General features: G+C 37.3%; 1 protein-coding gene and 1 long non-coding RNA gene across 3 annotated transcripts in view; one reads left to right on the top strand and one right to left on the bottom strand.

Moving 5' to 3' along the window:
• Positions 1 to 22594, bottom strand: part of LOC118748904 (serine/threonine-protein phosphatase 4 regulatory subunit 2) — a 31073-nt gene extending 8479 nt beyond the window's left edge. The window contains exons 1-2 of one of the 2 annotated variants that reach the window (XM_036483644.1): positions 21475 to 22594; positions 424 to 612 (exon numbers count right to left, since the gene is read on the bottom strand). In XM_036483644.1, the coding sequence (XP_036339537.1) occupies positions 424 to 612; positions 21475 to 21691 (406 nt within the window). In that variant the 5' untranslated portion in view covers positions 21692 to 22594. The remainder of the gene's footprint in view (positions 1 to 423; positions 613 to 21474) is intronic. The other variant, XM_036483645.1, reaches the window with a different exon arrangement.
• Positions 22595 to 22891: 297 nt separating this feature from the next.
• Positions 22892 to 23332, top strand: LOC118748906. The gene is made up of 2 exons (XR_004994108.1): positions 22892 to 22981; positions 23083 to 23332. It is a non-coding gene; the product is annotated as an uncharacterized LOC118748906 (long non-coding RNA).
• Positions 23333 to 24797: the final 1465 nt, after the last annotated feature.

Raw genomic sequence — 24797 nt, 5'->3', positions numbered from 1 at the left:
TTTGGGGAAAAATTGCATGAAACTTAAAAGTGTATGTTGTGGGTTATCGGGATAACCAACTCAACAACTATAACTAAATGGTTAAGCTCCAGTGGGGACATAGTATTATGGCCTGATTCATAAAAAATAAAGTAAATTAAAATTTTTAATTTAAATTGACATTATCATACATTTTTCAATTTATAAACCTTTTATAAAGCTAATTTATTTTTTATGAATAAGGCCATCAGAGTTATTTTTGAGTCTGGAAATCAATATTTCCAACTGCAGCACAAGGTTTTATCACCAATTATCTAACAAATTCACTTTTAACTTAAAAAAAGAGCTTGTTGAAATCATTTATCATGTCATTAATAACTGTACACCACGCCTATAATTTCTTTGTTAATTCAATTACTTTTTACACGACGGACAAATACTCACCTAAAATGTTCTTTTCCAGAGCACGCATAAATTTATCAATGCGACTGTATTGTTTACGCGGATCAATCAAAAGCTCGCACAAACGTTGAATGGTAAATGGTGCGGCATTGAATAATTCCAGACGCTCCAACAGCGACGATTTCATGCTCTCATAGTTGAAAGGATCGACATTCGGATACTGAGGAATCTCTGCAAAACAAACAAGAGAAATTGAAATTAAATATTTGTATAAAAAAATGAATACAACCAACTTGCCAAGGCACAGAAAAGGCAAAAGGAAATAAAAGGTAATAAATGAATGAGTGCGCAAATCAGCTCTTCAAAGCTGATTAAAGACAGACGCACATAGCACCCTGTAGGTACACTCACACAGCGAAAGCTGGTTCCTTGGTCTGCAGTGAATGCCATTAAGAATAGCTGAAAATAAAATCGAATAAAACCACAAACATGTGTGCAAAAATTTTTTTGCAACAAAACAGCAGCAAAAGCTATTGTTAAGGAATACAAAATAAAAGGCGAACCACTATGAAATCGTACATTGTTGGGTCACATGCAACAACAAAAGCACCTCAGGGGGGTTATTGTACTTGGAAGAAGTGAGCGATTTAAGGCAACGTTGCGCGTGTGCACGAGGCATTTAACCGAAACTGAAACGACGAGTACCAAAAACCGGCAAATGTGCTAAATTAAAACGAACGTATGCAAAAACCATAGTACATACCAGTATAAGCAGTCAAAGGTCCAAAGAGAGAGAGTCACATAAAATGAAAGCTCAAATGATAGCAGACCGGATGGATGGATGGTTGGATGGATTGGCTGGCTGCTATGGTTGATTATTTGATAGCATTAGCAAGTGAGTATTTGCAAAGAGCATGAAGCCACCAACACACTCGAAATGAAAGTGGGCGGAGTAGGGAGGAAATGCTTGAGGAAATGAGCGGACAATGCCGGTAACCGGCAACGATGGCGACGAGTCGACAACCATCAATTGGAAGCGTCGCACCGGCAGCCAGCCACGAAATGTGGCAACAACAAATGCAAATTTATGGCAATGCCTATGGATTTCGGTTTGATAATGAGTGCGACTGTGTGTGTACATAGTATGTGAGGCATGTGAGAGCGCCAACATGGCGTTCGTTAAAATAGAGCATGGAGAATGAATTTGTCGCTTTGTTATTTTATACAATTTTTTTTTGCAGGGATGATGATATCTACACATAGCGCCGTCGCAGCAATTCTATGCAAATTTATTTTATTGTTTTGATTAATTTTTTTTATTTGTTTTTTATTTTTTTCTTTCGAAATGACCAAACATACATACACAGAAGTGTAGTAAAAGTAAGGTGCTAGAGGCGTTTGTGTACTGATTTTAAGTGGTTTCGTTTTTTTACAAGTTCTGTTGTGTTTTGTTTTACCCTTTTTATAACACAAACACACATACATAAAACGCAAAATAAACTCGTAGAGTACGAAAAGTTTAACTTATTTTTTTATTTTTTTCGTCTTAATTTCACACACGCACTTTGAAAGCGCAATTACGTATTTTATGAAACAAGATCAGCCTGTTATACATACGTATTTTAATTTAGAAATGTATATACTACATTAGACTGCATCACTAAAAAAGTTGCGATTTTTCCGTCGGGATTACAAAATTTATTATATTTTAAGACGTCCACCAAAATATTTCGGAAAAATATTAAGATTTAAGCGAGCTGGACCGATTTGAAAATACCTCCAAAAATGGAGGTTTTATGAATAAAAATAGTTTCTTAAAGAACCTTTTGCAAATAAGGCCTCTCAGATGACAAAACAGATTAGGCTTAAAAAATCTCCATAAAAATATTTAAAAATCTTTTCAACTGAATCGTAATAATGAGAGTTTTGATGCTTTTTTTACTTTTGTCAAAGATAGATTTACGAAAAACTTAAATAACTGGGTCAAAACTGATTTAGAAGAAAATGAGCAAACAAAAAATTGCCAAAAATCAGCGGTAAGTTCATGGTCCTTCAAACTTGCACATTATTATACTAAAATTTAATGGGCTACAAAACTGCAACTGTATTGTTTTGAACGATTCTAGAAAATCTACTAATGTTCCACATAGCTTGAAATTTTGATTTAGGTATATGGTTTTTTAAACTAGAAAGTTATATTATAATACAAAAATAATAAACGTTTTTTAAACAAACGAAAGTAGCCAAAACTTGTCAAAATGTATTTTCCATATAATTTTTCAAGTTTTACTCTCTCTGTTTTATTTTAAATAAAGCTGTATTAAAAGACGTTATGTCTTTTTATCCTAAAGACAAAATTGTATGTTCGGATTCGATGCTTTACAAATGTCCCGCTTTTTGGCCACAGAAATCTGATCACCGTAGGTATACCAGACCTCAATTCCATTAGTCCGTTGTGCAGACTGCGGCTTATACTACTCGATATTTAGGTGGCAACGAAAACCTTACCACCACTTAAAAAAATAAGGTAGAATATTATAAAAAATATATACATATACATATGTATGTATATATTTTTAATATAATTCACAATGTAACAAAATTTATATAAAGAAAACTTTCAAACTTTGTACAAAATTTTAAAAATTCATTAGATTTTCATCAACATTTCAAACTTTTTAATAAAAAATTGTAGAAAAATGTATTGTAAAGTGCAAGTTTGAAGTAGCTCAAGATTCTAGTTGATTTTTGGCAATTTTTTCCATATGGGGTAGCGCATTTTCCCATAGAAAAAGCATGCGTTACATGAAAAAAACTACAAGACCTTCGGGGAAAATTTTCAAAAATCATTACTATACTAAAATTAAAATGGGCAACCGCATTAATTTTGATTAATAAGTTTGAAATGTTGAAAACTTGATGAATTTTTCTAAATTTTTACGAAGTTAGAAACTTTTATTGAGGTTATTCACAATTGCCTGGTCATCAGGTTATCTGGTTAAAAATTATTATTGTGTAGTGCATTTTATTGTTGTAAACTGAATAAAAATATAACCACATAACCTGATAACCAGGCAACATTCCCACGACAGCCGGTTCTACGTACCGGAATGACTCGGGTTTTACCCGACCAAGGGCTGTTGTTTCGGCGATCTAACCCCGTTTAGGTCGGCGAAGTATCTCAGAAGTTGCTCGTCCACAGGGCTACATTCACTACGTATTCTTCTACTCAGGGCTGGCATCGAGTCAAACCCAGGGCCAGAAATCTACACCTGCTGTGTATGCCAGAGACGACTACACCACAACTCCACCTCAGTCAAGTGTAATGCCTGCGAGGGGTGGAGTCACCTTAGATTCTGCTCAGGACTACGGACACATCGACAGTGGACCACGTCGTATGTGGCCCCCTGTTGCTCAAACAGAGCAGCCTCCACGGCTAACCTCAGTCCACCCGAGCAGCCTCACACAGTCACCACAGCACAACAACATAATAACACCACAGACCGCATCACAGCCACGACAGACCACATAACACACACAACCGCACCACTACCCACACGTCGCCGCCAACAACTCCTGGTTCCCCCTACAATCTGCACGGTATGTCAGACCCGGATATTCCGTAATGCGACATCAGTCAAGTGCAACACCTGCCTTGGCTGGTGCCACTTTAGGGCATGCTCAGGTCTGCGTACCACGCAAGATTGGACTGGGCCCGTGTTGCGCTGCTCGGTCGCAGACCTCAACTGCGACGCCTCCCGCCACCACCACAGGGCGGCAACCATCACAGCAGCGCACACAGCCAACGGCGGTGAGAACACACACATCCCTTACACCCCACATCACGACACGTCTCCCGAACCACATGAAGGTCCTTCAATTTAACTGCAACGGGCTACAGAGCAAGATTGAGGAGATAACCGTCTTCATGTGTCGGCATGGTATATTGATAGCTGCGGTCCAAGAGACGAAGTTGCCGGGTACAACGTGCACCGTCGAGATCGCGAGCGAGATAATGGTGGTGGCTTAGCGTTCATCACGCACCACACCGTGCAGTATCGTCTTATTGAAGCAGACATCGACCACAGGGATACCACCCTAGAATGTCAGGGAATTGCTATCCGGTCAGGCGATGTGGAGCTCTAAATATTTAACATATACATACCCTCTGTCACCTGCTGCCCGGCAGGATATCACCCTGATATAGGTGCGCTCCTCAGAGGTGAAAATCGTATGGTAGGAGGTGACTTTAATGCGCACCACGATCTTTGGCACTCAAGCCTGTTAAACGATCGTAGGGGAACAGACTTGGCTGAGCAGATAGACGATTCGACATTCTGCACAATGAACGACGACGCACCCACCAGGATTATGGGTAACTTCAGTAGCTCGCCAGACATCACCATAGTCAGCGCTGGTCTGATAAACAGCATAACATGGCGACCTATGCTGACTTTAGCATCAGACCACCTACCCATAGTCATCTCGATAGATAAACCAACCGACTTTGCCTCCGCCCAAACACCGGACCTATATCAACTTTTCAAAAGCTGATTGGAAAAGTTACGCGGAGTTTACCGAAAACACCTTCACAGCGCTCCCCACACCAACCGACGTCCATCACGGTGAACGTAAGTTCCGCAGGGTTGTCACGTCCAAACTTCCCTGCCGAAGCGGCTGTTCTAGCCGATGAGCGTGATAGCCTTCGTCAGGCCGATCCCGGAGATCCCCGTATCAGGGATCTCAACGCGGAGATTCGGCAACTAGTAAACGTACATAAGCGGAAGAAGTGGGAGGAGCATCTGAAGACCTGTAACTTCACCTCTGGTGTGAGCAAGCTTTGGTCAACCATGAGGTCACTGTCCAATCCGACGAAGCACGACGACAGAGTCGAAATTTCCTTCGGCGACCATGCTTCGTCGGACCCGGAGCGATGCGCGAGCTATTTTAGCCGGCAGTTCATACTGCATCCTCCGGTGGACAAAGCCAAGCGTAGAGTGACTAGAAGGCTGCACAAACTGCCAACAACCTGTGCCCCCTCGCTTTCACTTGCGGTGAAGTTCACGTGGCCATCGGGAAGGCGAAAGCCTCCAAAGCCATGGGCCCCGACGGAATATGCATGCTGATGCTAAAAAATTTGGGTCCTGCGGGGGTAGCGTACCTAACGGAGGTCCTCAATTTGTATATGGCCACTCTCATTATCCCAGACATCTGGAAGATGGGGTGAGTGGTCCCACTGCTCAAACCGGGGAAACCAGCCAACATAGGACATTCTTATCGTCCGATAACACTCCTTTCACCGGTAGCGAAGACACTCGAGGCCTTGCTACTCCCGAATTTCACAAACCACTTGACCCCAGCGAAGCATCAGCATGGTTTCCGTAAAGTGCACAGTACAACAACAACACTTAACGCCATAAACACTCAGATAACTCGTGGCCTTAACCGAAACCGTCCCTGTGAGAGAAAGATTCTAGTAGCGTTGGACTTGTCAAAGGCGTTTGACACTGTCTGCCATTCCACGCTACTAGAAGATATAGAGGCCTCCTCTCTCCCACAGAGGCTCAAACGGTGGTCGGCAAATTATCTGAGTGGTCGACACTCGTCGGTAATGTTTAGAGACAAAACGAGTAAACAGAGGAAAATAAAACAGGGGGTTCCACAGGGTGGTTTCCTTTCCCCGCTACTGTTTAACCTTTACATTTCAAAGCTCCCTCAACCACCAGAGGGAGTCTCGATTGTCTCTTATGCCGACGATTGCTCGATCATGGCGACTGGGAATGGAATTGATGACCTGTGTTCGAAAGTAAACGGGTATCGCTCCGAACTTTCTCGCTTCTTCACTGCAAAGTGTCTAGCCCTCTCCCCTACGAAATCCTCTGCGACCCTGTTCACAATCTAGACGAAGGAGGTCAGGCTACCGCTGGGAATTCACGTCGATGACACACCAATTCCGACGGTGAATAACCCCAAAATACTCGGAGTAATATTCGGCAGCCTGCTCTCCTTCTCTGCGCTATTGTCACTAAAGTACAGAGCCGCAACAAGGTCCTCAAGTCGCTAGCCGGCAGTACTTGGGGCAAAGACAAAGAAACGTTGCTGGCAACATACAAGGCAATAGGCCGGCCGGTTTTAAACTACGCAGCGCCAGTGTGGTCGCCTGGGACTAGTAGGACGCAGTGGACGAAACTACAGACTGTACAGAACACCGCACTCAGGACAGCGACAGGATGCCTCCTGATGTCGCCCGAACATCATCTCCACGGCGAGGCGCAAATGCTCCCCGTAAAGGAGCACAACATAATGCTCTGCAAGCAGTTCCTGATCGGGAGCCACAAAAGAGGCCACCCAAACAGACAGCTGCTTGCAGAGGGGCCCTCGCCTAGGCACGTCAGGAGGCATCTATATGAACTGACGGACGAAGTCCAGAGGTTCATCAAGCAACCTCTGGACCCGTCAGCTTACCGACTGGCCCTGAGCGGCATTCACAGGGAGTCAGTCTCGCGTTATGTAGACTTTAGACCTGTGAATGCCGTTCTAGGCATACCGCCCCCGGACATAGAAGAGACGGAGCTTCATCTGCCTCGGTATACACGAACGAATAGCCCAACTTCGCTCTGGCTACTGCAGCAGGTTAAACTCCTACCTGAGTAGATTGAATGAGGATGTGCCAAATGAGTGTCCGGCATGCGGAGAGACCCCACATGACTCGAAACATCTCTTCGCATGCCCGGAAAACCCGACAACCCTAACGGCTTTGTCCTTGTGGACCAACCCAACAGAAGCTGCACGCTTCCTAGGGCTGCCGTTAGTGGAACTTGACGACAACGACTGAGATACCAACCGTCCTGGGCGGGGTTGTTGTTGAACTATATTTAAAAAATAATATTTTTGTTTTTATTTAGAATACTCTACCTCCTTTTTAAGTTTAACAAGTAAGCTTCGGGTGGTCACAAGTTTAAATATTGAAGCTTTGATGCCCGTACTTGACTTTTCCGAGCACTGCCGATTTTTTATTGCATGAGGTGCGTACTGCAATCGATGAGCGGTGGGCTAAGTAGACTTCACCGTTGATGGAAAGCACTGTTTCCGAAATTTTGTATTTCTGTAAACTGCTTTATATTTTTATTTATTTCTTTTTTTTGTAGGAAAATAAAGCAAGTTGAATGTCACTGCGAGACGAGAATAAGTATACATAGCTAAGCATACAAATCCAGATGAAAGTGTGAAGAATAAGGACAGTAAAAGCATAAAACATGGTAGTCCCAGCCAGTTTAGGCCAGCTGCAGGCACACAAAGCCTTTTAATTTACACACATTTGTGTTGTACTTATTTACTAGCAATGTGTTTTTGTTGCTATGCGCCATAGTTTGAGTTAGCTATGCTTGAGCTCAAGTGCAACAACAACAAAGCCTATTGCAAACAAATAATTACTAGAAGCAACAACAGCAGCAAAATGGTTTACATATCGCTAGCTTAAGAGTGAAAAACTGCTGAATTTACTTTTTGTGAAAACTCATATTTTGATAAAGGACACAAGCGAAACTAAAAATGCATCATTTCCAAAAGGATTGAGGCACTTATTTTATTTCTTACCGTTTATATTCACTGACAAGTAAATTTGACAAGTCCAAAATAGGCACAGAAAATTCGTTAAGGCCAAAATAATACAAAATTTTTTTATTTCTGATTCGTATGGATTTTTGCTGTGCTCTAATATGTTTATAAGAACTTTTGTAAAAAAGGACTCTAGCCTAGCGATACACGATTGAGAGAATACAAAGGTTGCGCCGATCTCGGACCGCTATTCCTCTCTTAACGAATTTGACAGAATCGTTGTTTGCATGACGTCACACTTGTGCAACTTGTTTACGTTTTCCTTGCAACATTTTTTCTTCTTCTTCCATTCTTGCTCACGTTTTGGCATTTCTCTCTCGCAATTGCACCAGTGTGACGTCACGCAAAAGTTATTCTCAAAAATCCTCTCTGATCGGCGCAATCTTGTATTCTATCATTCTTGCTAGCGATACACATACAGTGGCGGAAAAAATAATAGAAGCATTTTATTTTGACAAGTTTTGACTATAACCACAATTCAAACTTTGTACAAAAGTAATGAATTCAACGTCAGCAAAAAAAAATATTACAAATCCACGCGATTTTCCAGCATCTTAAAATTTGCACTTTAACATACTAAAATCTAATGGGCTATAGAATTGCATGCCTTAAATTTTTGTAGAAATTCTGAATAAAAAGTTAAGTTTTTGAGGATTTTGCTAAAATTTGTTGAATTTTCATAATTTTTGTACAAAGTTTGAAATGTCCATTTATATGGTGATTTTTATAGTATAATGTGCTAGACTTAAAAAAAAATTAAACATCGAACAAACAAAATAAATATAGCCAAAACTGGTAAAAATAAAAAGTTTCTATTATTTCGTCCACCACAGTATGTATGTAATGTACAAAAGGGCTGAGAATAGGGCCGGCCGCCACAATGGACGACTACCATTTACTCCTGCTGCTGTCAAACTGGCGTATGCATAAACATACGTACGCGCCATTGTTCTCAGGGCGTGAATGTGTACATATGAACGCTGAAAGGCATACAAAAATCCATTAAAACGCCGGTAAACGAAAATTCTTAAAAGCAAGAACAAAAATTTTAAGAGCAAAAAATAAGTCCAGCAAAGATGGCTGTCAGAGTCGCAAACAGCAGTCAGGAGCAGCACCAATTATAACAACAGTTGCAATAACCAAAAATATGATAAAACAAAAATCATCATGGAGGAGACGCTCGTCGTAAATACACACATGTCCACGTAAGCACATGGAGCCATACACATGTAACTACATACATACATATGTACACATACGATTATATGTTTATGTATTTAAGTACATACATATTTACCTTATATGCAGTCAATTGAAGTTGAAAATGAAAACCGGCAAAATCTAAACACCGACTCATAACAACAGCAACAGCAAGAAATCACTAGTAGCGTACCCTTGTGGCCAGCTGATTAAGTCAAGTGACATTTTGACTAGTTTTGGCTATTTTTCTTTTGTTTATTTAATGCTTATATTTTTTTCTAAGTTCGTACAAATATTATGAAAAATCAACAAACTTTAACATTTGCACCTAAATATTTTAAACTTTTTATTTAGAATTTTGAGAAAAGTTTTGGGCATGCAATTTTGTAGCTCATTAAATTTTAGTAGGTCAAAGAGCTAATTTCAAGACGCTAGAAAATCGCGTTGTTTTTTAATATTTTTTTTTTGGCTGACGGTTTTGTGCATTTTTTTCCATATGAAATATCGCACGCCGTCTTCAAAAGAGTCACAACTCAAAATTTGGCATTTTTGAGAATATGCCTTTAAAATGTGCACAGAGCTTTTATTTACCTTTCAGCAAGAGCTTTAGCAAATTTTTGTTATAATTTGTTTAAAAAAACTAAGGTATTGCTATGAAATAGTTTTTCGCATTTTCTGACAGACGTATTATTTTGAGTTGTGACTCTTTTGAAGACGGTGTGCGATATGCTCGACAATTCCGTTTGTATGGGAGAAAATGCCTAACAGCATCAGCAAAACAAATTATTAAATGTCAACGCGATTTTCTATCGTCTTGAAATTTGCACTTTAATCTACCAAATTTTCCTAACAATTCTAAATAAAGTTTAAAATTATTATTATTATTTTATTAAAAAAATATAAACATTAAATAAACAAAATAAAAATAGCCCAAACTAGTCAAAACGTCACTTGACTTATTCAGCTGACCACAAGTGTATGTACGAAGTAGCAACAACTCTGAAGAGCTCAAGAAGTGCAAATCCATTAAGGCGCATGGTGGCTGCGGCGGCGACGGTGAAATAGGCAACTATCACAGCACAATCAACAGCAACAACAACAATAAAAAATTAACTTTTTGTTAAAATAAATAAACCAGTATGTCCAAGCAGCTCCAGCGGCTGAGAGCCGGCAAATAGCATGCTGAGCATGAATCCGTCGTATTACCACCCCACTGATTTGTATTTGTTTTTGTTGAGATTGCCTACCACTTATTTTTTCGTTTTGCAGTCTATACAGAGAGCATGTGCTTTGTAGTTGTTGGCATTGTATGTCCATGATGGTTCTTGTTTTTGGCATATATATGTATGCACATTCTTGAGTATACTATGTTAGGGTACATATGTACATATCGACGTTTAAAGTACAAGACCGCGTATCAACGAAATGCAAACCCGCGTATGTGAGGTTGCATAAATTATTTTCTAGAGAGTAAAAACACTAATATTTCCAAATGGTTTTCTTTTTTATAAAGCAATCTCATTTCTGGCTAGTATATTTCAGGACGAATGCATAAGGATTTAGCCAAGAGCTTGTGTGAGAAAATCCATTTCTTAGCAGCAAATATCAGTTACGCGGTTTTGCAGAACGACGATACGCGGTTTTGTACTTTAAACGACGATACGTATTTAGTACTACATACAGGGTCGTACAAGTAAAAGTATATTCTTGAGTAATGCTTTTACCGTGTTCATCACCTTCTTCCTTTATTGTTGTTGTTGACATGTGTTTTGGGATGTTTTGAGGTGGTGGCCACTAGCCAGGTTTCTCTAAGTGAGTCTGGCTGAGTAAAGTCTAGAATTTTAGGAATAATTTCCCGCTAGAAGCCTTTTAACTGTGTAGAACTCAATTATTATTATTATTTAGTGATTAAAAAAATGTTATTCCGATTTTCCACTAGGCATTGATTTTTGCCAGTTGTGTCTTAGAATAGGTCGAATTGAATATTGAATTCGGTTGATGAATCAACTTTTTGAACTAGTGCTTTTGACTTTGCTGAAAATTTAATGGTGATTTCGTTTCTTCCCAAAAATATTGCCTTTCCCCGGTGCAAAAATGTGTCTCAACCCAGTAGAAGGCATGTTTTTGCCTTCTTGTCCCTGCCCAGCTCAAGCATTTCATAATATTATCGTTTTAAACAACCATCTGATTTTCAGGGCAACCATCTCCCCTGACAAAGATTCACAGGGCAGAGAATGTGCCTTTTTTGCCTCCCAAGAGTGTGACATTTTAAGAAACGAACACAAAATTTTCTCACCCTTCGCCTTTGGTTTTGAAAAAAAAAACATCCTAAAGGTTGTTCATGGTTGCAAATTTCGCTGGTACAACCATAATCTGGAGTTGTATCAGATTAAACTCCTTTTTATACAAAACAAACGCTAAATGGTAAGCGTGAATATTCCCAGCCATTCGTGAGATAACGCCAGCAGGATCAAGTGATGATCCACCACTGCGAAGCGAAGGTTAGGTTTCGAGCGGAATATGGCAGCAAATTTATGTTCCAGAGTTCATTTCAAATTAACGTTAATTTGAATTATATATTTGTCCTGTTGTAGAAATCGATTTACTGAAGCTTTAAAAGTCCCCTGTTCCCACTACAGTCAACCGAACGACCTAGAGTTGTTCTAAACAAAGGTGTAAGACTTACACTGTAAGTGCATTATTCTCCAAAATATTTTTGGCAATGCTTCAATAAAAAAAAAAGATTATATTCGGGTCCATTTTGTTTAATACTGGAACACCAACAACATAAATCAGGTCTTCAGGTTTGGTTGATAATTTTTTGTAAGAACTTATAGGAATACATATACTGCCGGAACAAAGTATTCGCACAGCAAATTTTTCACAATATATGCAACAATTTTTAACCCAATATTTTTCCGCCAGTTTTGTATAAAAATATGGCTCATTCAACAACAAAAAACATAAAAATATAATTCCAAAACTTTGTGCAAAACTCGCGAAAATTCAGCAAATTTTCATCAAAATTTTCAACTTTTTTCAAGATTTTTTAGATTTTTTTTTGAGTATGTAGTTTTGCAGCCCATTAAATTCTAGTAACAAAATGCAAGTTCGAAGTTAGTCAAAAATCGCGTTGATTTTTGAGATTTTTTTGTTGAAGGTGTTTTGCATTTTTTTCCATATAAAGTATTTTCGAAAAAAAATTTTGTATGGAAAAGACTGCGTAAAAAAAAATGCCAAAAATCAACGGTAATTCCTAGCTACTTAAAACCTGCACCTTATTATAATAAAATTGATTGGGCTTAAACTCTGCATACTCAAAAAAATTCTAAAAAATTGAAAATTTTCATGAAAATTTGCTGAATTTTCGCGAGTTTTGCACAAAGTTTAGGAACTATATTTTTATGTTTTTTCTTATAGAAAGAACTATATTTTTATACGAAATGAGTGGAAAAATATTAGAATGAAAATTGTTGCATATATGTATTGTGAAAAATTTGCTGTGCCAATACTTTGTTCCGGTAATGTAATTGCAGGTCTCGGATATTTATTGTGATTTTGCTAAGCAGTGCGTGTGTGTTTAACACTCTATTGACACCATAATATGCCCAAAAATATTTTCGAAAAATATATTTAAACAAATTTCAAATTTTTGAATCACCCTTTTTATATGATTGGCAGTCTACATCGTTGCCGTCTGTGCTGATATCAGAAAGTGGCTCAGCACAATGAGCACTGCTACTGCTGCAGCAGCCACATTTGTTGTTGCAGTAATTCTTTTTATTTGATTATGATTTTTTGCACAGTTGCCCTGGTTGTTTTAGTTGTTGTCATTAAGAACTAAAAATAGCAGCAAGTTTTTTTGCCATCTGTATTTGCGTTGGTTGCAAGCAAGAGCAAAATATAGCAAAAAAGTAAAAATAAATGAAAAATTTACTTTCATACATATTCCTCGGGGCTTTTTGTCTTTTTTCTTACTCGAATTGCTGCTCTGCCATTTTCAGTGCAGATTCTTTATGTTTTCGGTTCACGTTTTATTATAATTTTCATTTTGTTCACTAGTTAAGCGCTTAACAACTGGCATTTTAAAGCCGTTGCGCTTGCCGAGGCACTGCCGAAAGTAGGAGCTGTAGAAGAGGCAAACTGTATAAAAATTAAAGAGAAAAAAAACGAAGTAATTGAAGTTTAACAAAAGATGCGAATGAACGCATTTAAACAAGTCGACTGTTGCAGGCTCATTCACTCACTTTGGTCTCCCGACTTTGAATTCAGACTTGAATAACTTGGAATTTGCTATTCGAAAGTCTTTGTGCCTACTGCTGATTTGCTTTTATGAGTTTCTTTCATTGTGCTTACTTAGCTTGGAGTTTTATTACTTAGCCGTTTTTTTTTTGTTTTTTTTTGATTCTTCTATATACATAGATGTACTTTTTTATGGTAACTGGCTTTTCCAGTTAAAAATTTTAAAAGACGGTAATAGGCCGGACTTGACATTGTGATTTATGGCATTCGGAGCTGGTGGAAAGCACAAAATCCCCCCAAAGTGATTAAAAAAAAGATGTGTTTTAAGCGGTAAATGTTACCGAGAGGCAAGTTGGAATGATTTTCACTAGATAGCCGCAATAGTGAATGCATTGTGTGATTTAAGTGTGTTGAAACAGTGTCACTTTTTTTAGATTTATTCCTTTACATATCGGTGAATACATAACCGGCGTAACGAAAAATGATACTGAAGATTGCACAACGCCGAAACTTGGTTATATGATTTTGCGTTTGTTTTCTTTGTTGCGGCTAGACACTAATTTTAAACAATTTTTATTCATTTCATGCAGGTCTAACGTCGTGAATACTAAACAAAAGCTTGAAAGGCTGGTTTCGTGCTGGGAGGCATTTTATGGGTAGCGAAAGCAGAAACGATTCAATTTGTGCCACTCCGCACAAAAAATACAGCAATAAGGAATGTAAAGTGAAAGGTTTTTTGACTCTCAGGAAGGGATTTAACTCCTGAAATTATCCACTGGCCAAGAAAGGAGAGTTATCGGATTATAAGACGAACCTTCACTGCCAGGTTTTAAAGGCTTTAGTAGTGGGATGCTGCCACAGACAACATGTCAGAATAGTGATATATGTATATGATAGCCTCCCACCCGTCGAACCGAAGGTTTTTGCTTAGGGATGGCTTTAGAGACATGGACTTTCTCAATGGTTTTTGGCAGGTGTCCGCATTGTGATCAATCTTAGTTTGGATTAATCCACCGAGATAATCAAGAAAAATTTGCTTTTATTCTGTTGTTGTCAGATATAAAAGTGGGTCGTTCCGGTTCCGTAGACCCGACTAAGGTGAGTCCACTGTTCTTCGCTTCAGTTCATCTCTGATGCAATAACAAAACAACAAAATTAGCGAATAGAACCAAGCACAAGCGCGTACAGGTATAGCTCCAAGAAAATTATGAGGAATTCGCTAGTGATGTATGGTTGGAGAATCGCGAATGACTAAAATTTTCCTAGTTTATTTGCTTCACTTAAAGTAAGAAAATTTTACAGAAATAATCAAATTTAGAGAAGTGTAACAATAAAAACCGAGCACCAACAAAAGTTCAACTTCACCTCTTGCCTCCTCACCTGTTTGCAGTTAAAGTCGATTCTCACTTAAATTGTATGTCCTATTTCTGATTCCATTGGGATTCTAGCACACCAGATTCATGGAATATTCATGATTCATAGTGCTCAGCAATGTACCAATGTATGTATTTATATACAGTGGCGGTCAATAAAGCAAACATTTTTGAGCCTTTTAATCTGAATCTTTAGAAACATTTTGGGTACTTACGCGGCTACATAGCTTATGAAATTCTAGTAAAATAAGTGCAAGTTTTAAGCGGCTAAAAAATCGCATTGGTTTTTGGTACTTTTTTGTTGTGTTGGCGGCGTTTTGTACTTTTCCATATAAACATGAATATCTTGTGGAAGAACATGCCCCAGAAAAAAGTTAAAAACAAATTAAGGCCAGTCTTTATGAACTTCACTTGTTATATAAAAAAAAAAAACAGCAAAAGCTGCTAGCAAAACGAATTCTTAAAAATCAACGCGATTTTTAGCCGCCTAAAACTTGCACTTATTTACTAGAATTGCATAAGCCATGTAACTGAAAACTACATATCTAAAAATTCAGATTAAAAAGTTAAAGATTTTTATTAAAATTTGTTGTATCTTTCAAAATTCTGTATAAGGTTTGATTTACATGGTTTAGGTTAAAGCATGAACCATGTTTTCAAAAAAAAAAAAAAAAAAATTAAGAATTAAATTTGCTCAAAAAACGTAAATATTGAAAAAAAAACTAATACATACCATAACAAAGAAACATAACAATACAATTTCTAAACCATGTGCAAAACTCAGGAAAATTCAATAAATTTTCCCGCAAATTTTCATCGGATCGGAATTTTTGAATTTTTTGCGTATGCCGTTTTGTAGCCAATTACATTTAAGTACGTGCATGTTTGAAATAGCTAGGACTTATATTACATTTACATTGGACCAAAATGCTTGATTTGAAATCAGTCATTTGAAGGTGTTTACACTGCTTGATCCGCATTTGCTTTGACTTCTCATCAAATGAAAAGGGAAGACAAAAACAAAATGTATGTAAACAAACACTACATTTATTATATTGTTAACGCTTTTTGGACACAAAAAGGCAATTATTCTTTGATTAAACTAAAAATGTGTAAAGCTCTTGTATAAATTAACAATTTTTACACACAAATTTTAAAGATTTATTTATTTCGTTGTTTGTTTTGTGTTTGAAAAATTCCAAATGTCAAAGACAAACCAAAGCTTTTGTGGAACTTTTGTTTCTGAGTGCGTTCAATAAAATAGTACGGCAATTGGAACGCATTTGTTTCGTGATTTTGTGTAAATGCGTCGAAATGCGTCATTCTGGAAATGTGAATTTGTATGGAAAAATGTGTGATTTGGCCTCGCATTTGAGGTTTCTCGCCCAAATGACGCATTTGGGCTCAATGTAAATGTAATATTACCGTTGATTTTTTGTAATTTGGTTTTTCCTTCCATAAAAAAAAAACAGAAATACTTTGTATGGAAAAAAATGCGAAACACCCTTTACAAAAAAATTCTTTAAAATGAACGTGATTTTTTAGAAATTTAAAACTTGTATTTTTTATATTTAAATTTTTATATTTAATTTTTTTAAAGTTGAAAATTTTAATGGAAATTTATTTAATTTTTCTGAGTTTAACACAAAGTTTAGAAATCGTATTTTAATGTTTTTGTTGTAGTATTAACCATATTTTTTATAAAAAAAATACCGGAAAAAATTAAAATGACATTTGTTGGATACGTTGTGAAAAATTCTCTGGGCAAATACTTTTGGGTGTGAATGTACATAGTGACTAATTTCTAACTTCTTAAAATATGACTAGAAATTGCGTCAAGACTCATCACAACGAATGGAATTTTTGCTGCTTTGGCATAAACTAAAGTTTGTTGCGAAAATTTTGGTACGCTTCAAAGTTTGCTGCAGTTGAAAAAAGCCACTGCCACTGACGATTAAACAATTAGAGAAAATTATACTTCAATTCTAACAACTTTAACGGCGTAAAAAATAATGAAAATAATTTACATGTCGACAAAAGTTTATTTATTCTTTCTACTTTCAAACATTGTATCTAATACGTTTTGTCATGTCATAATAATTATAAGGTTGAAATTATGACCAAAATAGATAATACTCCTGCCTTGCCGGAAGCACCAACAATCGAAAAGAGATATTGTATATTTAACCTTACTATTTAATTTAACCAAACATGATTTTCATGTCTATTTTGAATGAATTTTGCGGTTATCTATTTAAATTGCTTGTTAAGAATGTTGCAAAAATTAGCACAAAACCTTGAAACTAAAAATGAAAAAAAAACTTATGTGGATTGGGTGCCATCCCAGAAGATAATTTTGGTAGGTCTTCTTAAGTAAAGCTATTCTAAGAGGCATACCCAAAAAGGACTGAAAAGTGCTTCCTAGCATGCCTTCTAGAAGGGCGTATCCATTTACAATTTACGCGTATGCATAAATTTATATTATTTAGCATTACAAATGAATTTCAATAAACATTTTAAGTTGCAATAACACATATTTGATATAAACCTTAAGCAAATACTTCAAAGATGTAGGATTTTTATAAATTAAAGATCTTTAAAAGAACTCCTCCAAAAGGCCTTCTGAAGTACGTCCTATAAAAGCCTTTGTGGAAGGCCTTCTATGGGTAGCAAAAGAAGGAGCCCTTCAATTTGTGCCACTCCATACATAAAAGAAAGGAGAAAGGAATGTAGAGTGGAAGGCCTCTGGACTCTTAGGAAGGCCTTTTTTAATTCCTGAAATTATCTGCTGGGATAAAATAAAAAAGATGTTCGGGGTTGCCCTGAAGCTTGGAATATGCTCTTTATACCTATTCTCAAACCAGTTAGCGAAAATATTCGGATCGCTATCGCAAGTAGCTGGCGTGTGTTATGAATGTCACACGGTGAGTTTCACTAGAGCTGAGGGAGGAGCCTTCAATATCATCCGAATTGCAAGAGCTCGGCATGCTCACAGTTTTATAAATTTAGCTAAAATTTGAAAAAAATATGGGGAAATAGTAGGAGCTATTATAACAACACCTCTTTGAATTTTTATGATTAAACTCAAATTATTAGAGTAAAAAAATAACAAAAAGCCCAATTTTTGTGATGTGTATAAAAAAACATTAAATAATCCAATAAAAAATAAAAATTGTATGGGACAATTAATTATATCCGATATTGCCATAAGTTGCAATCATTTTCTTAACACGCATATTTAACCAGGCACAATTCGGAAACCTTACGAAGATGTTCAAATTTTTTTTATCACATTAAGGCGTATTATCTATTATATCAAAACCGAATGTGTGACGCACAGGAAAGCCTCTCCAGCGATTAGTCAGCGGCAGTAAATTAAATAACAATTTATCAATTAAGTCGAGAGAATATCGAGTTGCGCATAGCTACAAAATTTGATAGCCCAAAATAAAAGTGCTTAGCAGAAGTGTTAACAATCGTTGTTTATCATACGAATGTATGAATGTGCCTACCTTAGTATTGAAGCTAAAACAAAGCAAAAAGTAACAAAAAATAAACAATTTCATGGTGGCTGGAATTTGTGTAATGGGAGTAAGGTTTTCGCACGAAGAATAACAATCGAAATTGCTTTTATACATATTCTTTAACCTTTTTCATTGAAGTTCCATGTATTAATATATGTTTGTATGTATGTTTTTTTTTTCAGTTTTTTTGCAAAGAAACCAATTACCGAACAAGTGAGCAATGGTGTTAACTATAAAAAGAAGAGTTTTATTTGTGTATTCAATAGTAATTATGTCCATGGAGTAGGTATGTATGGTACATATGTATACATGTGCTATCTTATACATAAATATGTAGTTGTACTATCACCTGGCACGCGCTACACAATCAGCTTTCTTCGTGCCAAGAAGCCACACTCCCACTTAATTTGGTCAAAAAAATTGTCAGTCATATCGACAAATTTGTATCTTCGATCCAGTCTATATAGCGTCTTGTTGTTTGTGTGCACACACATGCAGGTACATACATACATATACATATGTTTATTTCGCTGTATTTACTTTTTGCACTCTTTCTTTATTCCATTTGCTTTTGTTGCTATTTTTATGCGAACAGGTTTCAAGCTTAGTCTAGTTAAAATTCGCACAAAGCAAAAAATGTTTATAAATATACGCAAATAATGTAGGTACTTTAGAAGCAGGCAACGGTTGAAAAAATCAACAAGTAACGACGGGCAGGACGGAAAGTGGGGAAAAATAAAAGAATGTGACAAAGTTGCTTGGCGACAAAGGCGTTTGTAGCAATGAAAAGGCTAATGATAAAGATTTCGGTTATTAAAAATAAGAATTTAACATCAGCGATATAGGAATTCCATTGAAATCGCCATTTGAGAAAATATTATATTTTTTTGTAATTTTATTTGCTTAGTTTTAAAGACAACATCAAAAATGTCTTTAGTTAGCATTGTTATCGCATTTAAAATTTCCTTACTGCGCCCCTTAGTTCGCAAGGTATCATCACTGACGCGCGACCTTGATACATTTTTTAATTATATGCAATTAAATTTTGCTAATTTTTGCACAAAAACAAGGCCTAATTTTTTGTGGATACTTTTTGTGTTTAAGCGTAATCAAAAATATATATAACATACAATATATAAAAATAAGAAATTTAAAATTTGTCTTTTAGCTTTCAGTTTTTTCCTAAAAATGCAGCGAAATGCAAATTGCTAAGAATAAATTTGCTAAAGTGTACCTTTATACGCCAAGCTAAGTAACGGGTGATTTTTTTGAGGTTAGGATTTTCATGCATTAGTATTTGACAGATCACGTGGGATTTCAGACATGGTGTCAAAGAGAAAGATGCTCAGTATGCTTTGAAATTTCATCTGAACGATCCGAACGATCTGCCACAACGTCGTATTTTCAGTGAATGGGCCCTAGAAAAGTTGGCAGAAAATCCGCTTTTTTATCGACAAATTTTGTTCAGCGATGAGGCTCATTTCTGGTTGAATGGCTTCGTAAATAAGCAAAATTGCCGCATTTGGAGTGAAGAGCAACCAGAAGCCGTTCAAGAACTGCCCATGCATCCCGAAAAATGCACTGTTTGGTGTGGTTTGTACGCTGGTGGAATCATTGGACCGTATTTTTTCAAAGATGCTGTTGGACGCAACGTTACGGTGAATGGCGATCGCTATCGTTCGATGCTAACAAACTTTTTGTTGCCAAAAATGGAAGAACTGAACTTGGTTGACATGTGGTTTCAACAAGATGGCGCTACATGCCACACAGCTCGCGATTCTATGGCCATTTTGAGGGAAAACTTCGGAGAACAATTCATCTCAAGAAATGGACCGGTAAGTTGGCCACCAAGATCATGCGATTTGACGCCTTTAGACTATTTTTTGTGGGGCTACGTCAAGTCTAAAGTCTACAGAAATAAGCCAGCAACTATTCCAGCTTTGGAAGACAACATTTCCGAAGAAATTCGGGCTATTCCGGCCGAAATGCTCGAAAAAGTTGCCCAAAATTGGACTTTCCGAATGGACCACCTAAGACGCAGCCGCGGTCAACATTTAAATGAAATTATCTTCAAAAAGTAAATGTCATGGACCAATCTAACGTTTCAAATAAAGAACCGATGAGATTTTGCAAATTTTTTTAAAAAAAAAGTTATCAAGCTCTTAAAAAATCACCCGTTATTAGTGGTATGCTGTCAAACTGGAAGTGCCTCGGAATTGTAGCAACTTTGAAACTCTAGTTCTTCCATTCCTTGTGCTTAAGGGAAACGCCTGAACATCATCATTTGTTATAATTTTTAAATAACAAGTATGTACATTTTGAGCAAAAAAACAAAACCGACTCAATTTTTTATATAAAAATTTAATAGTACCGTTAATTTCTTCATGATTGGATCTAAACCAAATTAATATGGGACCACCCTTGAGGCAACACCTTTCCGTTAGATCGAAATCGTTCGACGTGGTCCAAAGTTATGCGATAACATACATAAAAAAATAAAATAAAAAAATATTCCGGCGAATTTATATCCTTCTACTTATTTTGAAGTCGGTTAAAAAATGTTTTCAGAAATCAGTTTAAAGCCTTTTTTCTTCTGTATGTACTACATGTTCCACATATAGGTACATACATATACTATGTACCTGCATACATATGGAAGCACATGCGTATAACACCTTTCAAGTTGTCTGCGTTGAATTTTTTGTTGCAAATTTTCTTGCTTTCTTCTCCCAACTTTGGCATTTTTTATGGAGAAAGTTGCCTACACCAACGGTGAAACAACATTTTTGCGTAGATAATTTTCGACTGCAATTCCCCCAACAACGGGCGTAAAGAATAAATTGTAAAAAAAATGGAGTGTGGTGCAATTTGAAATAACGTGAGCTGTATATATCTACATGTCTACATACATGTGTACCTATGTATATACATAAAAATGTATCTATGTACATTTATACTCGCCTAAAAAGCCGGTTAGTAAGTATCCAGTAAAAAGAGACATCGGCTTCATGGCAGGCAATAAACTTTAACCACCACCACCATTACCATCCATTTTATTCATTCAATATTAACTCCGCCATTATATCAGGAATTCATTTAATGCTTATTACTCAATGATTTTTTATTGTCGTACTTACCATCTACACGAGGCGAGGTATCGTGGAAATGCTTGATCACATTAAGTAGCTTTTCGCGGAATAGATACTTTAGACTGGACCATTTGAAGACTGTGTCACCAGTTTTCGCCACATACTGCAAGTAATCGTCTAGCTCCTTAGGTATCTCCTTTTGCTTGAGTCGCGTGAAGCGCTCCAAAATTTGCATAACTTCTTCAGCGTTTTCCATATTAACCATTTATTCTAGGGTATTCGAGAAGAAAACCGGGATGCAAGCAACTGTCTGAGTTTCAGCAAATGGAAATTTTTACTAGCTCCGACTGTTTAACTTTCGGTAGCTTCCCCTTTTTTAAATTTTCAAAATGTAAAAAAAAAAAACCTAAACCAATTTCGCAATACTTCGTGTTCCTGCTGCGTCTGCAACGGCTGTTTAGGCTGGCTGGCTCGCTCTTGCCACCACTACGAATTCGATGATGATATAGAGACACAGCAACGACGTTCGTTCGCAACCGGCAATGTGTCTTTTAAATTTTTCGCTGCTCTTCTCGCTGCACAATGACGACGAAGTTATTCTTCTTTGTGTAGGAGATCGAAGCTGAGTTTCGGTTTTTCACTTTGGTTCTTTTTCCAAAACTGTGCAAAAAGATAGCAGCAAATTTGCAAACGAAAATGCGACTCAGTGAATTCCAGAGACAAGCTATTCACGACCACAGCTACAATACCGACGATTACGACTGAATACGGATACGGGAACCGGCGATGGACACGACGACAAAGACCACGATGACTGAAAAACGGCACGGCACACAACTATCGTACACGGGCGCGTATAGGCAGACAAAAGTGCACACACGCACGCACACAGACACCAAACGGAACTGAAAGCGATGTGTGGATGCGAAAAACAAGCAGCCAGACGAACGTTCCAATAACTCCTCAACGGTGCGAAAACTCCAGACAAGCAGTTATGCGTTCTAGATGATATTAGAGCTGGCGTTTAAGTTGGCTTCTGCCACAAATGTTGATACCGAGTGGCGGTGGCTATAGTACATACAAAAATTTTATAAATTACAGATATATACGCGTTCCGTGATGGTGATGCGTTGCGATGATGACTGTTGGATGTGCGCTCAGAGACTGAACTGAAACGTATAAGCACGAAAACCTTGACGATATGCACAGCGATACTCAATTTGCAGACAGCAGGCGGCTGGCAGCGAGCTACAACCGGCAGATATATATGTTTGTTTAGGAAAAGTGTAACTACCCGGCGTTTTTACAGCTGCAACTCTTAACTCTGGACGACTGGCTGGCTGACTTGCTGCGCGAGTTTGCAACTGGAATTAAGAAACTTTTACTATTGTTGTTGTAGCTATTACGGCTGCGACCCTTGCTGGAGAAGAGGAACAGGCGCAAAGCAGACAAGAGATTTTCTCTTGTCGACGCCACACGTTATGCAGCTGCTCCGATTTAAATGTATGCTGACGACAACGAGATGTCTACGTGCTCGGTTGTATGAACGATGCAGGTAAATTCTGTCGATTTTTTGGCACTCAGTTTTGCTCCTGCAAAATGCAAATGCTTAGAAAGTATATCAAAATGGTGTGTATGCATAAATATTTTGTGTAGATACTGCAAAATGGAAGTGCAAACCGCTTTGGAGCAAAGCGGCACAATTTGAGGCAGCGAAATTTTCGCCGGCAGCGTCGTAAACGTTAACGTCACTGCGCTGCTAGCGTATTTACTCTAGTATGTTTGTATCTTCTAAAAAAAAACTCACCTGACGAAAGAAGCACACTGGATCTAGTAATTGCTTACTTTTAAGCAGTTTTTAACACTTTATTTGCGTTATTTTAATAAAACTTGAAACACACAATTATTCAAAGCGCCTGCTTTCCACGAGCGTTTGGCTTTAATAAAAAATTTAAGCTTCCAGTGGGTAGCGGAATAGAATCATAGCGATGTTGCCAGCTTTTGGATAATTTAGTGTGTTGGAAGTTATTGAAAATGGCTTCAAATTTAGTATTTTTGAAATTAATATATCTATCAAACTATAGATACCTTATAATATAAAGCGCTAAAAAATACTAGTTTGCAGTAAATTTATTGGCGTAGGCATTAAAGAGTTTGTATCCAGTTTTGGCTTACGCCATTTTTTTGCAACAATCAGGTGGCACCTGCTAACAGCTGTTTGCGTGCACTAGCTTTGTTTCTTTACAGAAATTATCACTAGTTTCTGCTTCTGCTGTAATGCGTTTTAAATCCCAAAAAGCTAGCAGAAACCAATAGCTCTCTCTAGCGCTCTCCTTTTTTGCCTCTCTTGCAAAACAAAATGGGAAAAATTTAGTTTTTTAGAAGTGAATTTATATACCTAATAATAATAATAATAATAATAGTTTGACGCTTACAAATATGTTAGTGTTTAGCCGCATGAACCAAAAAGACAAGATCACGCGGGCAGGAGAGTAGCCCGTTAGAATCGCATTTAGGAAAAAAGTTGAACGATTTTGACATTAGCCGTTTGTTTACATTTCTTCGTTGTTTACAATTTGGTGGTGGCTTTTTACTGCAATTTTCTTCATTTTCGCTTGTGAGAACGTGTGTACACATAAGATAAAGAATAATTTAACACAACGGCATTATTTGTAGAAGAATTTGCATAATAAAAATGATTTTTCATGCGTTCAACAATTTCGCGGTTTTTTCCGTTCTCTTCGTTGTTTACTTCTTACAACAAAGATGGCGTCGAGATTTCGGCAGCTAGAAAATAACTTTTTTCGTTCTTTCCTTCCCGCGTGATCTTGTGCCTTTCGTTCATGGTTTAGCCGAGCTTCTCCTCCGATTTGTGGCGTGCGCCTTGATGTTGTCACACAAAGTGGAGGGACCTACAGTTTTACGCAGACTTCGAACGGCGATTGTATTTTTATAAGAATTCGAAAATTGTCGCTAACTGGTCCCAGAATCTGCCTACAAAAAATGATATCTTCCGATTCAGATGAAACAAAAATGCTTCAAACAAGTAAAATATTCTCTGCATTATGGCCTCGAACCGACATATATACATCTTTCATTTGAATCAGTATTAAAAGCTCTATTGGCTCCTACATTCGGGTTTTGATAGGCGAGTCTCCCCTTAACCGTTTTTTTCCATATTTTTGGCCTATGTGCGCTTTTATTCGAAACCTAAATGTTTCGGTACCGAGTATCGAGAGTATTGGATACTTAAAAGTATTAACTCAGCACATCACTACTGTGGTCATGAGGCTAGTGAAATTTTTGACAAATGCATACAAAATTTTGACAACCGCAAAGATTGTTGATATGTGCAATTTTTCGTTAAATAA

Source organism: Rhagoletis pomonella, unplaced genomic scaffold (assembly GCF_013731165.1).
Source record: "Rhagoletis pomonella isolate Grant_MI unplaced genomic scaffold, Rhpom_1.0 Rhpom_scaffold_00013, whole genome shotgun sequence".
NCBI classification, from domain to species: Eukaryota; Metazoa; Arthropoda; class Insecta; order Diptera; family Tephritidae; genus Rhagoletis; species Rhagoletis pomonella.
Note: the sequence above shows the minus strand (reverse complement) of the source record. Positions and strands in the feature narration are given on the sequence as shown.